The sequence below is a fragment of the Leptonychotes weddellii genome, chromosome 1 (genome assembly GCF_054177405.1).
Source record: "Leptonychotes weddellii isolate Sample4059 chromosome 1, ASM5417740v2, whole genome shotgun sequence".
Classification (NCBI taxonomy): domain Eukaryota; kingdom Metazoa; phylum Chordata; class Mammalia; order Carnivora; family Phocidae; genus Leptonychotes; species Leptonychotes weddellii.
In genome coordinates, this window is record NC_138369.1 from 16584453 (window position 1) to 16599457 (window position 15005).

Below are 15005 nucleotides of genomic sequence, written 5' to 3' on the forward strand. Positions count from 1 at the left end.
ATGATGTAATGTATGGTGACTAACAATAAAATAAAATTTAAAAATAAATTAAAAAAAAAAAAGAAACTGGATCTTACAGCTAGGTATGTGGTAGAGAGTGTGGAGAGGATAGTGCCAAAGCACAAATCCAGTAGCAAGCACCTGTGACTTGGCTGGTACTTTGGGCTGGAGAGGCTTGGGTTTGAATCCAGACTTTGCCACCTTCTTGCTCTATGATCTTCAACACATCACTTTCTTTTTTAAAAGATTTTATTTATTTATTTGACACAGAGAGATACAGCGAGAGAGGGAACACAAGCAGGGGGAGTGGGAGAAGGAGAAGCAGGCTTCTTGCGGAGCAGGGAGCCCAATGCAGGGCTTGATCCCAGGACCCTGGGATCATGACCTGAGCTGAAGGCAGACGCTTAATGACTGAGCCACCCAGGCGCCCAATCAACACATCACTTTCTTACACCAAACTTTAGTTGCCTCCATCAAGTACAAATAGCATTGTTCTAAAAAGGTTATCAGAATTAAGTGAGAACATATATGTAAAAGGCTGCAGAATGCTTAGCGTATGGAGGGTGCTTAATAAAAGTTAGTTTCCTTCCCAGATGAGTGAATTTTTCTTTCTTTCCACAGCACTTATCCAGCCGGCAGAGTGTCCAGCAAAGCACATCCCAGGTAAGCAGCTTAAGTAGGCCTCCCAGTCTTTTCCCACAGCACTTTTAAGAGATCACAGCATGGGGATGCAACAGGCAATGATAGCCACCACAGACATCTTGATCTTGTGATGCCTTTCATCTAAATAGCCCTGACCTCTGAGCAGATATAGCCAGTCTCCCCTCACTCCTCTGTGCAAATTTACATAAGCACAATTGAAATAACGTAGACTGGGAGACTAAAATGAATCTGTCTCGGAGAAAGTAAAAGTGTCATTTAGAATGGTATCTATTACCATCTAACATTGTAAATCAAGTGTATGGTAATGGTATGGGAATGGTAATTCCAACTTATGAGTGAACTTAATATCTCCACTATATAATTAAGTTCACTCATAAGTTGGAATTACCATTCCCATAGCTCCTTCACTCAGTTTACTTCTCTCAGCTGCATATTTGCCTGTCCCAAACCAAGCATATTGACACAGCGCTCCCCTACTAGCAGAGAAGACCCCTTCTGTCTCTCTTACATAATCCCCTTTGGTAGTATGAGGAGAATTAGTCATTTAGTTTTCATTTTATTTATGATCAGTGTACTGAATAATTAAAATAGGAATCACTGTTTTTTGCCTTCCTCGTTAGGTAGATACAATGCGCCCACGTCATGGGGATACCTGTCGGATGCCAGTGCCACACCACTTCTTCCTCAGCCTGAAGAGTTTCACCTACAATACCATTGGGGAAGACACCGATGTCTTCTTTTCCTTATATGATATGAGAGAAGGCAAGCAGATCAGGTAAAAGTTACTAGAGGTTGTGGTGAGGTTGAGACTGTGTAAGGATGGTATTGCCTGGGTCATAAGCATCTCTGGCCTTCAGAGAAGATAGATGCACAGAGAAGGAAAAACAAGATAAAGTAACCTCTTACTTAGCTGGGAGTTTTGCCTCAAATCCCAGTGTACCTTGAAGTCACGTGTGGCCTCTTTTTTAACCTATGCCTATTTCCACATGGAAGTTCAAATCCCAGTCTTGGCTGTCACCACCTCAGAAAGAAAAGGATGCATCTATTCAGTACCAGAGAAAACGCGTAGGAGAAACACAGAACAAAGCAAATTCAGCAGAGAGGCTCGGCTCTAGAAAGCAGGAAGCCCTGGGCCCTGCCTTGCTGCATGTGGAAGAGAGGGTTCACAGGCAAATAGGAATAGGCTGTCCTATTGACACCTAATGGTGTCCTCCTATCTGAGAGCAGCCTCAGCCCTCAATGCCATTCTAGTCCTGCAAAGGGGAGAGCATCTTCTGGACAGAAGGGAAGGTTGGTCTTACTCCATCATTCCTTTTTGTCCTGGATTGGAAGAGAGGCCACAGAATGGGGCTGATATGCAGTAGACCATATATCTTGGTAGAACAATGAAGCCTTGAAGCATGAGCAACTGCAGCAGTGCTTCCTTCTTGAAAGGTGGGGAGGAGTCAAGGAGACACTCTAGGCTTCGCTTTCTCTACAGGCCAGCAAGGCTCTGATGGGGTGAGATGATTGTTGTAGCTAATTTTAGGGAGGCCAGATGTTTCTCTGGTTGTCCTCCAGGTGGGGCAGAGAGAAAATAAATTTGGGGATACTTTATATTGCTTGGAAACTTCCTGTATTCAGAGTGCTTTATGGTTTTGGGGGGGCTTTTTTGTTTGTTTACTTAAAATTTGAAAACAACTGTTCTATTTTTTCCAATTGCATGTTATATGTAGGAAAATTTAAAATGGAAGTTATAACAGTACAAAAGAAAAGCCGTTAATTTGCATGCTCCACAGTACCTCTGATCTTGACACACCTTGCCCCGAAAATTAAAGCACCTTGTTTCACTTTGGCATAGAGCTAAAATGATACACTCATTGATGAGGGCATGTGGGTTTTCCTTGTCACGGCTGTCTCCCAGTATGTATGTCTCGAAAGGCTGTGGTAAAAGGCAGTTGTGGCTGGGATGGTAGCTACGGGTACTGGGCTGTGTGGATGCAGATTCTGGCTGCTCCTATTTTTCTACTAGGCCAGAGGTTTGTAAACTTTATTATTTATTTTTGTATGTGGAAGAATCCTTTCTAAAAGCTACATTTTTTGAGTAAGTTCAATAAATGAAATAGATAAAATAGAGCTACTTTACTGTTGGAGGGAAAAGGGAAAAATAGGAATCTCACTATTCCCCTTCCTCCACCCGGTACTGGGTGTAACCACTGAAAGTCCCTGGGTTGCAGTTTGAAAACCAGAGCACCCTACTTTATGATCCTTGGGTGCTAGTGACTGTGTCTTCTCTTTCCGTGATCCCAGCACCTCACACAGTGCCTGTGCCCAGCAGAGACACCCCTGCTGTGGTTTGTAATCCATGCAGGATCATCAGTGTGTCAGTTGTTTTATCTTGGGGATTATTATTTATAATTGGACCTCAAGAAACAATAAAACATTTTTAAAGAAGAAAGGTAAAAAAAATTTTTTTTTGTAGAGTTGCTGGAAATGTTTTGGTCATTTAAAAATCCTTAGACATTAGAGAACTATACCAGCTTCCCATTCACATAATAAACTTGTAAGGTCCTTAATTAAAAATACTATTTACTTTCTTCAGTTTTAAGAGTGAACTAATACGCAGAATTTTAGATCTAGGTTTAATTGATAAGTGTTCCTTCTTCTTTCCATTAGCATTTGTGTCATTGTATAAGCCCTCAAAAATTTTAGTTCATTGAGCTGATGATACCAACTAAATATGCTTTCCTAATGATTAGGTATTAAACTGGTCATATATTACTGCCTTGAAGCAGTTATCAGAAATCATGAAAGGTTAGGGATGTATTACATTAGGTGCACAGAGTGTTGATACAGAGCAATCAGTTTACCAATCAAACAGTGCTAGTCTAGTGTTCAGTATTGCCAGGACACTCACCTCTGTGCCTGAGAACATGTGTGAGCAGAGGGAGCAGGCTAAAGAGAGGACCAGATGTTCCTGCACTCTGAGTCTCATTGCTGATCCCACAGGCAAACCTAGAGAGGCTCCTGTGAATGACAAACTGCAAACCCGCATAGCACATCCTGATAGATGTTGACTGATGAGTATTAAACAATCTGCAGGAAGGAAGAAGCAGCAGCTGGTAGGGCCTTAGTAGCTGTAACTGTTTTTGTGACATTTTATCATTCTGTACAAAATCATAAATATTTAGCTTTGAAATCTAAATCTCTGATTAAGACCTCTCCCCTGAGCTTCAGAGTTTCATTTCCTTTTTCCTACCAGACATCTGCCCTTGGATGTCCCTCAGACATTTCTACCTCAGCATATCTAAACTCAATTCAGTTTCTTTCCTTACACATATACTTCCTTCTGTGCTCCTTAAATCAAGTGAAAGGCATTATCATTTGCTCAGAAATCCATGTCAGAAATTTTGGCATCCTCCTAGGTTCCTCTCTCTCTATCTCCTTCCCTTCTCAATTAATCACTGTATCTTATCAACTTCTGACTCCCAAATATCAATCATATCACTCCCCCTACCCTTCCCTGTTTTCACCCCAGATTCTCCACATTTATTCCCAAATGCAGACTCCCTGAATCTACTGCCTTCCTACCCTGAGTTATTGTCCACAGCAGACCACCCTTACCTCTTAAAAATGCAAACCGTTCACGTCAGCCCCCACTTAAGCTAAAGCCCTTGTTACTTAGTGTGACATAAAAGGTCCAGCATGATATAATTTTATTTCTCTAACCTTATTTTCTGCATCTTGATGACTTAGTTGTCTTTCCCTAAACATGCCTTGCTCTTTCATGCCTCCCTATCCTTGCTGGCTTGGTAAACTCCTGTCCATTGAAACTCAGCTATATGAAACCTTCCTCAGTATTTATGAGTATAATCAGGCCCTGAAACTTCATTGTGCCCATGATAACACTCTGTATCTAGCTTTATTCCATTACTAGATATTAAATTGTAATCATACATGTGCATGTAGATTTCCCCCACTGGAATGGGAACTTTCTTATGTGTCTTTGTACCATCCCCCCGCCCAGTGCTAAGCACAGGACTTTGGAGTTGGAGCATTAAATAAATATTTATTGAGTGAATGAATGAAGAAGTGATCAAATAACCATTCTGTCCTCTGTGAATCAAGGAATTTGTATTTAATTGAGCAGTTTAGCAAATATTTACTAAGAATTTCTTGTTTGTGAGCCCCTGTAATAACTGCTTGGGATTTAGAGGGATATGTCCCTCTAAAAAGGAATGTCCCTGACCCTGACAAGGTCTGAACAGAGCATTACAAGATTTCTAGAAGGTGTGAAACCTGTTTTCCTGATTTTAAGTACCAAAGCTAAGTGGAAAAGTAAGATTAGGATATATGTCTTACTGACATGCAGCAAGACTTTAAGCACAATAAGCTGTCAGGAAAAAACAAACAAAAAATACAACCCTTTAGGCAAATTTTTATGGAGTTTTTTAAGCTAAAAAAATGAGTAGTCTTCTCTAAGTCATTGGTTGTTTTATATTTTTTTCTAATCAATTACATTTTAGACCTTGCTTTGTATTTAGGATTAAACTGTATAGTTTGGGAAAGAAATACAGTCAACTTTACCATGTAATATACACTGAGAGAGATGTCTTTTTCTGTCATGGTGAGCTAGATCAGTTGTCACCAAGGTTTTGTTTTCAATATTCAAAGAACTATTTTTTAAAAAGAAAAAAGAAGTCAGAGAAGAAGAGGATCATTGAAAGACTGAGAAGCCAGGCTCTTGGAGAAAGGGCTTTTGGAGAAAATGAAAGTAATAGAATTAAAGAGTGTCTAGGGTCCAGACAGGGTACTAATTCATTTGTTCAAAGATATTTATTAAGCACCTACCAGCTATTGGGCTAGAACCTGGGGATACTGAGGTGAGCAAGAGAAATATCTGCTTGTCTTCCTGGAGCTTATGATCTAGAAGAGAGACCACCTCTCTCTACTAGAGAGATCACCAAACACATGATCATATGAATAAGTATGTAGTTTAAAAAGTGTGATAGGTGCTATAAAGGAAAATCATGCAGAGTGCTCTGCAACCTCATGCATATTGGAGTGAGGGGAGGCTCTTATGACATCCATGTTGAGGCTTAAAGTATGAGTAAACAGAAAGAGTGGATAATGTGATTTAGGCAGGAGAAGGACTAAATGCAGGGAAAAGCTTGGTATATTCAGAGAACTGAATGGCAGTCAGTGTTGCTGGAATGTTGCAAGTGAGAGAAGGAAAGGATATCTCAAGAGGGGATTGAAGAGATAGTCAGGGACCACATTATATAGGGCCTTGTAGCCATGAAAGAATTTTGGATTTTATTGGCAATCAAGAAGAGAAGATACTTAAGCACAAAAAGTAGCAAAGGCAAAAGCATGAGTCAGACACAACAAAGATATCAATGTATTGAATTAGAAGGAAATTAGAAGAGGTTATGAGAGCTGGGAAAAGGTTTGTATTGACAGTAAACTCCAGGTCTTGGAACCTGTTTCTTACCCAATTGCTCACAGCCTCTTGAACAGAGAAAGAACTCAGTAAATGTCCAATCAGAAAATGTGTTAGAGACAGATTAAATAAGTCTAGGATAGCCCTGAAAACCCTGGACACTGACTTAGATTTGATGCATTAGATAACCCTTAATGAATCCTTGAGCAGAAGGATGACATGAATGACATGTTGAAGGTGGTGATTTGAGATTATCACAGGGGTAATATATAGGTTAAACTAGAAAATAGATAAGTTAGAAGCTGTTGCAGACATGAAGTGATAAAGCCCCAGGATAAGGAGGCTAGTAATAAGATTAGAGAAGATAGGGCATCGTGCCCTTTAAGATTTGGACTGAGCCTCATCACCCCTATAACCTAATTTCCTATCCTTCCCCCATTGATCAGTCTAGTTTACAATAGCCTCCTTGCTATTCCCTGAAAATATAACACGTTTCTACTTTAGGGCCTTTCTTTGCATCTGCTATTTCCCTCAACATCCTCATGGTTCTTGCATCCCCACCTTCTTCATGTTTTTACTCAAATATCACCCTTTCAGGCTTTTCCTGGCCACCCTATCTAGAATTGAAACCACCAGGGGTTCCTGGGTGGCTCAGTCAGTTAAGCATCTGCCTTCAGCTCAGGTCATAATCTCAGGGTCCTGGGATAGGGCTCCCACGTTGGGCTCCCTGCTCAGTAAGGAGTCTGCTTCTCCCTCTCCCTCTGCCCCCCCAGCTCATACTCTCTCTGTCTCTCTCTCTCTCTCAAAATAAATAAATAAAATCTTTAGAATTGAAACCATTATTACCACCATCTCCCACATACACATCCATATTCTCAGTGTCACTTCTTTGCTTTATATTTTTTCTTAGGACCATCTAGCGTACTAAATAGTTTACATATTTACCCTTTTTATTTTCTGTGTTCTATCACTGGACTGTAAGCACTACGAAAACAGAGATTTTTTTAATCGTATTCACCAGCAAATCCTCTGAACCTAATAGAGTATTGGCATATGGTAGGTACTCAATAATTATTTTTTGAAAGGATGAGTAGTCTTCTAAATGTAACATTTATAAACTTATTTCTCTTATCACTTTTTCTTTCTTTTTCTAAAACCTATAACTCAATGGGGTGGTTTGGTTTTTTTTTACCTTGGAGACAAGGAGAATGGTGCTATAATTATTGAAGCCAGCTGAGTGAAGGAAATGATGAGTTCAATTTGGGCTATGTTGAGTTTGAAGTGATAGCCAAACAACCCACAGGTCATGAAGTGGGGGCATCTGGGATGCAGGTGAGATGTCACAGATGGAGATGAGAATTTTCATGGGAATAGTTTCTGTATGCAGAAACAAAGCTATCTGAAAAAGTGAGAACATGGGAGAAGAGCAAAGGGCAAAACACAGGGAATATTTCAGTCATTAAGAAAACATTTTATGTATACCTAACATGCACAATGTACTACTGCCAAGTAGTTTAGGAATTCATTTAAGGCTGGGAAAATAAATGCCAGTAAAAGAGAAGAAACAATTGAACACAGCTGGAAGCATCATAGTACTTGAATTAAAAAATATATTACAAAGCTACAGTAATCAGAACAGTATGGTACTGGCATAAAAACAGACATAATGACCAATGGAACAGAACAGAGAGCCCAGAAAAAAACTTACACATATACCATCAACTCATCTTTGATTAAAAAAAGAAAAGAAAGACATCCTCCCATTTGCAACAATGTGGATGAGCTTGGAGGACATTATGTTTTGTGAGATAAGCTAGACATACAAGGACAAATATTACAGGATACCACTTATATGAGGACTCTAAAATAGTCAAACTCATAGGAGCAGAGAGTAAAATGGTAATTGTCAGAGCCTGAGTGGGGAGAGGAAAATGCAGAAATATTAGGTACAAAGTTCCAGTTACATCAGATAAGTTCTAGAGCTCTACTGTACAGCATAGTGTTTATGGTTAACAGTACTGTGTTGTATTCTTAAAAATTTGCAAGAGGGTAGATCATATGTTGTGTTCTTATCTCACACTATAAGTAGTAATAATAATTACAGTGGGAGGAAACTTTTAGAGGTGATGCATATGTTTATGGCATAGATTGTGGTGATGGTTTCATGGGTATATACTTACCTACAAACTCATTCGGTGTATACATGAGATATATACAGCTTTTCATGTCAATCATACCTCAATAAAGTGATTTAAAAAAAAGAAATGTGGGGAGATGTGAATTTTCCTAGCAAGTATTACACCTAATAACAATTTAAGATTTACTAAATAAAATGTATATGTGTCACATAACCAGTATGACAAACATTATGCAGATTTGCCTCACTTACACTCTGAAACAGAATTTTCTAAGATAACCAGTGATATCATTACAGGAAAATAAAATTGTCTTTCTTCTGGAGGAAAAAAAAAAAAAACAGAGGAGGAATTACCTTATTCCCTCTTTTTTTAAATGACATTTATCACTTCTTACATTCTATGTAGTTTAGTCACTTATTGTGTTTATCACTTACTGTCTGTTTCCTCATTTTGTCTTTTTAAATAAAAGCTCCTCCTGGGCAGCGATGTTTTTATTTTGTTTACTGAGGTACCCAAGTGCCTGAAACAGTGCTTGCCACCTAGTAAGTGCTCAGTAAATATTTGTTGAATAAATGAGTGTAACTATCCAGAATGTAGCAAAGAGAAATATGAAAGAAGTATTATGGGATATGGAGAACAGAATGAGAAAGGATAATAAACACCTAACTAGAACCACAGAAAAACAGAAAAGAATGAAAATATTCATCACTGATGAAAGACATGAAGACACAAATGAAAGATTTCGTTGCTTATTTGCTTTGCTGCCACAAGATTCTTCCTTAGGAGCAGTGCACTCTTTGACAGTTGTCAGAGGATGGAGAAGCCAAGGTTGTTAAATAGATCTTGTTCTCTTCCCCACCACCTCACTCTGTGGTAATGGTGAATTTTGAACATCCAAGTTGGGCCAAAATGCTTTGATCTTAACAGATATAGTATAAATTGGGGGAAGACATGAAGCTCACTGATGGTTTATGGTGTCTTGATTAAAGAAGGTTTCACCACCACAACAACCAAAAAAAGACTTTTGAACTATTTGACTTTTAAAGCGCTGTTGCGCATAGATACAATTAAAATTAAAATTTAAGAAAGTTGCTCACAAACCCTTAGATTCCCTAATCCAACATAGAGTCAGATGTGACCTTAAGTAAGGTCAAAGACTGCCATTGACAAAGCACATCATATTACCCTCATGGAAGAGCCATGGTACAGCTGTTCCTTTAGCTGCCTCCACATGCTGGCCCTTGCGGTGGCTGCCCAAACACTGCATGAACATTTGTCAGCATATGGATGCCTTCCTGTGCCCCTGAGTTTTGCTGAGTACCTCCTCAATGTTTACACACCAACTGTTAACAAACCAGGTCATTGGCAAGTAACCCCTCACCCCCAAATAATGAAAAATAAATGATTTACATTTTGAGTTTGGGATGCTAGAAAAAGAAAAACAAAGTAAACCTAAAGAAAGCAAAAGGAAGAAAATAATATAATAACAGAACTTAAAGAAAGGGTCAGTAAAATAAAAACTGATTATCTGAAAAAAGAAACTTTGAAAAAATAGACATACCTTCTTTGGAAAAATGCCTCTTTTCAGGTCCTCTGCCCATTTTTAAATTGGATTACTTTTTTTGGTGTTGAGTTGGTGTCTATTTTTTGGTGTTGAGTCTTCATATATTTTGAATACTAACCCCTTATCAGATATATCATTTGCAAATATCTTCTCCCATTCTGTAGGTTGTCTTTTGTTTTGTTGATGGTTTCCTTTGCTGTACAAAAGCTTTTTGTTTTGGTGTAATCCTAGTAGCTTAATTTGGTTTGGTTTCTCTTGCTTGAGGAGACATATCTAGAAAAATGTTTCTGTGGCTGATGTCAAAGAAAGTACTGCCTATGTTTTCTTCTAGTTTTATGGTTTGTTGGTATGCCACTGTTGTTGGGAATGCAAATTGGTGTAGCAACTGTGGAAAATAGTATGGAGGTTCCCCAAAAAACTAAAAATACAATAACATATAACCCAGTAATTCCACTACTGGATATCTACCCAAAAAAATGAAAACACTAATTTGAAAAGATATATGCATCCCTATGTTTATTGTAGCATTATTTACAATAGCCCAGGTATGGAAACAACCCAAGTGTTCATCGATAGATAAATGGATAAAGAAGGTGTAGTATATTCAATGGAATATTACTCAGACATTAAAAAGAATGAGATCTTGCCATTTGCAAAAACATGGATGGACCTAGAGGATATAATACTAAGTGAAATAAGTCAGAGAAAGACAGATAACATATAATTTCACTCATATGTGGAATTTAAGAAACAAAACAGACAAACAAACAAAAAAAACTGACTCTTAAATGCAGAGAACAGACTTGCCAGAAGGGAGGTGGGGGGGAGGGGTGAAACAGATAAAGGGAATGAAGAGTACACTTATCTTGATGAGCACTGAGAAATGTATAGAATTGTTAAATCATTGGATGGTATACCAAAACTAATATAACACTATGTCAATTATCTTCAATAAAACAAATTTTAATAGATATACCAATAGCAAGAGTAATCAAAAAGAAAGACACAGATGAGCTATAAATATTAAAAATTATATGGAACACATTTATTTAAATTGAGGTAAGGTTGAAATAGCGTAAAATTAACTATTTAAAAATAAACAGTTGAGTGGCATTTACTACATTCACAATGTTGTACAACCATCACCTCTGTCTAGTTCCAAAACATTTTCATGCCCCAAAAGGAAGCCCTGGATCTAATAAGCAGTAGTTCTTTATTTTCCTTCCCAACCTACCCCTGCTTAGCCCCTGGCAGCCACCAATCTTCATTCCATCTTTATAGACTTATATATTCTAGATATTTCACATAAATGGAATCATATATATAATATGTGACCTTTTGCACTTGATTTACTTCACTTACAATGTTTTTAAGGTTCATTCATGTTGTAGCATGTATCATCAGTACTTCATTTCTTTATATGGCTAATTAATATTCCATTGTATGGTTATGCCACAAATTGTTTATTTGTTCATTCATTGTTGGATAGTTGCACTGTTTCTAACTTTTGGCTACAGTGAATAGTGCTACTGTGAACACGTGTATATATGTATTTGATTGCCTGCCTTCTATTCTTTTAGGTATATATCTAGAAGTGGAACTGCTGGGCCATATAGTATTTCTATGTTTAGCTTTTGAGGAACTGCCAAACTATTTTTCACAGAGACCTAACCATTTTACATTCCTACCAGTGATGTGTGAGGATTCCAATTTCTGCACATCCACACTAAATACTTGTTATTTTCTTTTTTTTTTTTTTTAATTCTAGCTATCCTACAGGGTGTGAATGTGAATTAGTACCTCATTGTGGTTTGATTTGCATTTTAATGGTAACTAATGATGTGAGCATCTTTTCATGTGTTTATTCACCATTTGTATATCTTCTTTGGAGAAATGTTATTCAAGTCCTTTACCTGTTTTTAATAGATTATTTGTCCCTTTTTTAGAAATTTAAAAAATATATGTATTAACTGAATATTTTGTTTTGTTTTGTTTCCAGTTTTTATTTAAATTCCAATTAGTTAACATATAGTGTAATATTAGTTCAGGAGTAGAATTTATTGATTTGTCACTTACGTACACCACCCAGTACTCATCACAACAGTGCCCTCCTTAATGCCCATCACCCATTTAGCTCATCCCCCCACCCACCTCTCCTCCAGCAACCCTCAGTTTGTTCTCTATGATAAAGAGTCAAACTGAGGGTTGCTGGAGTGGAGGGGGGTGGGAGGGATAGGGTGGCTGGGTGATGGACATTGGGGAGGGTATGTGCTATGGTGAGCACTGTGAATTGTGTAAGACTGATGAATCACAGACCTGTACCCCTGAAACAAATAATACATTATATGTTAATTTAAAAAGAGTCTGTTTTATGGTTTGCCTGTCTCTTTTTTTCCCCTCTATGTTCATCTGTTTTGTTAAATTCTACATATAAATGAAATCATATGGTATTTTTCTTTCTCTGACTGACTTATTCCCTTAGAATAATACACTCTAGCTCCATCCATGTCATTGCAAATGGCACGATTTCATTCTTTTTGATGGCTGAGTAATATTCCATTGTATATATATATCTTGACTTTTTTTTTTTCAACTTCTTTATCCATTTATCAGTTGATGGATATTTGGACTCTTTCCATAATTTGGCTATTGTTGATAATGCTGCTATAAACAACTGAATTTTTTTTTTGAATTTTCATTCCAATGTAGTTAACATACAGAGTTAACATTAGTTTCAGGTGTACAATATAGTGATTCAACAATATATCCCCTAGTGCTCATCATGACACATCCTTAATCCCCATCACCTATTTCACCCATCCCCCCCACCCACCTCCCCTCTGGTAACCATCAGTTTTTCTCTATAGTTAAGAGTGTGTTTCTTGGTTTGCTTCTCTCTCTCTTTTTTTCCTTAGCTCATCTGTTTTGTTTCTTAAATTCCACATATGAGTGAAATCCTGTGATATTTGTCTTTCTCTAACTTATTTCACTTAGCATTATACTGTCTAGCTCTATCCATGTTGATGCAAATGGCAAGATTTCATTCTTTTGTATGCCTGAATAATATTCTATTATATGTATATATACCACATCTTCTTTATCCATTCATCCATTGATGGACACTGGGCTACTTTCATAATTTGCTGTTGTAAATAATGCTGCAATCAACATAGGGGGCTTATATCCCTTCAAATTAGTGTTTTCTTCTTCTTAGGGCAAATACCCAGTAGTGCAATTACTGGATCATGGGGTAATTCTATCTTTAACTTTTTGAGGAACCTCCATATTGTTTTCCACAGTGGCTGCACCAGTTTGCATTCCCACCAACAGTGTACAAGGGTTCCTTTTTCTCCACATCCTCACCAGCACTTGTCATTTCTTGAGCTTTTTATTTTAGCCATTCTGACAGGTGTGAGGTGATATCTCATTGTCATTTTGATTTGCATTTCTCTGATGATGAGTGATGTTGAGCATCTTTTCACGTGTCTGTTGGCCATCTCTATGTCTTATTTGGAGAAATGTCTATTAATGTCTTCTGCCCATTGTTCAATTGGATTATTTGGGTTTTGGGTGTTGAGTTGTGTAAGTTCTTTATATATTTTGAATACTAATCCTTTATCAGATATGTCATTTGCAAATACCTTCTCCCATTCCATAGGTTGCCTTTTAGTTTTCTTGGTCATTTCCTTTGCTGTGCAGCAGCTTTTTATTTTGATGAAGTCCCAATAGTTATTTTTGCTTTTGTTTCCCTTGCCTTAAGAGACATATCTAGAAAGATGTTGTTATGGCTGATGTCAGAGAAGTCACTGCCTTGGCTCTCTTGTAGGATTTTTATGGTTTCAGGTATCATCACATTTAGGTCCTTAATCCATTTAGAGTTTATTTTTGTGTATGGTGTAAGAAAGTGATCCAGTTTCATTCTTTTGCATGTAGCTGTCCAATTTTCCTAACACCATTTGTTTAAAGAGCTGTCTTTTCCCCATTGCATATTTTTGCCTTCTTTGTTGAAGGTTAATTGACCATATAATTATGGGTTTATTTCTGGATTTTCTATTCAGTTCCATCGATGTGTCTATTTTTGTGCCAGAACCGTACTGTCTTGATCACTACAGCTTTGTAATATTACTGAAAGTCTGGAATTGTGATACCTCCAGTTTTGTTTTTCAAGATTACAGTTTGTCTTTTTGTTGAGTTGTAGGAGTTTTTTTTTTTCCTGGATACTAGATATTTATCAGATATATGATTTGCGAATATGTTCTCCCATTCTGTAGGTTGTCTGCACCTTCTGATAACATCCTTTTTATTTTTTTAGTTTTTAGTTTCAATGAAATCTACTTTATCTTTTTTTTCTCATGTTGCTTTTGCTTTTGGAGTCATAGAATACATTTTAAAAATTGTATACATATATTATGAACAACTTGATACCAATAAACTTGTGTTCACATATATGAGTGTTATTTTTGTAGTAACAGCTATCTTAAAGCAGTCTAAATATCCATAAGTAGAGAGATAACTAAATAAATAATAGCTTAACCTTTGGAAAGATTGAGGCAAAAAGAAGTGAGAGAGGAACTGAATTAGTTCTCAATTGTTGCACAACATATTACAGCAAGTTCTATGAATTTAAAAAATACCCATTTTTTAGTTCACAGTTATTTAGGTTAGAAGTCTGCAAAGACATGACTGGGCTCTCTGCTAAGGTTACCACAAAGCCAAAGTCAAGGTGACAACTGGGCTGTGTTCTAGTCTGAAATCTCTAGGGGGAATATTGTTCTAAGCTCTTTGGATGTTGTTGGTAGGATTGAGTTTCTTACCATTGTAGGATTGAAGTTCCCATTTCCTTGCTGGCTTTCACCAGGGAGCTGCTCTCAGCAGCTAAAGGTCACCTGCTTTCCTTGCTACGTAGCCCTCTTCATCTTTTTTTTTTTTATGTTAAGTTAGTCACCATACATTACATCATTAGTTTTTGATGTAGTGTTCCATGATTGTTTGCGTATAACACCCAGTGCTCCATGCAATACATGCCCTCCTTAATACCCATCACCAGGCTAACCCATCCTCTCAGCCCCCTCCCCTCTAGAACCCTCAGTTTGTTTCCCAGAGTCCATAGTCTCTCATGGTTTGTTTCCCCCTCTGATTTCCCCCGTTTCATTTTTCCCTTCCTTCTCCTAATGTCCTCCATGCTATTCCTTATGTTCCACAAATAAGTGAAACCATA

The 15005-nt window shown here is 37.5% G+C and overlaps 1 protein-coding gene across 1 annotated transcript in view; it reads left to right on the plus strand.

The window, feature by feature from the left end:
* Nucleotides 1–603: 603 nt before the first annotated feature.
* The window catches only part of DOCK3 (dedicator of cytokinesis 3), a 162015-nt gene continuing 147613 nt past the window's right edge, over nucleotides 604–15005 (plus strand). Inside the window, exons 1-2 of the mRNA XM_081818562.1 lie at nucleotides 604–663; nucleotides 1284–1438. Coding sequence (XP_081674688.1) covers nucleotides 1293–1438 — 146 coding nt within the window. The 5' untranslated portion in view covers nucleotides 604–663; nucleotides 1284–1292. The remainder of the gene's footprint in view (nucleotides 664–1283; nucleotides 1439–15005) is intronic.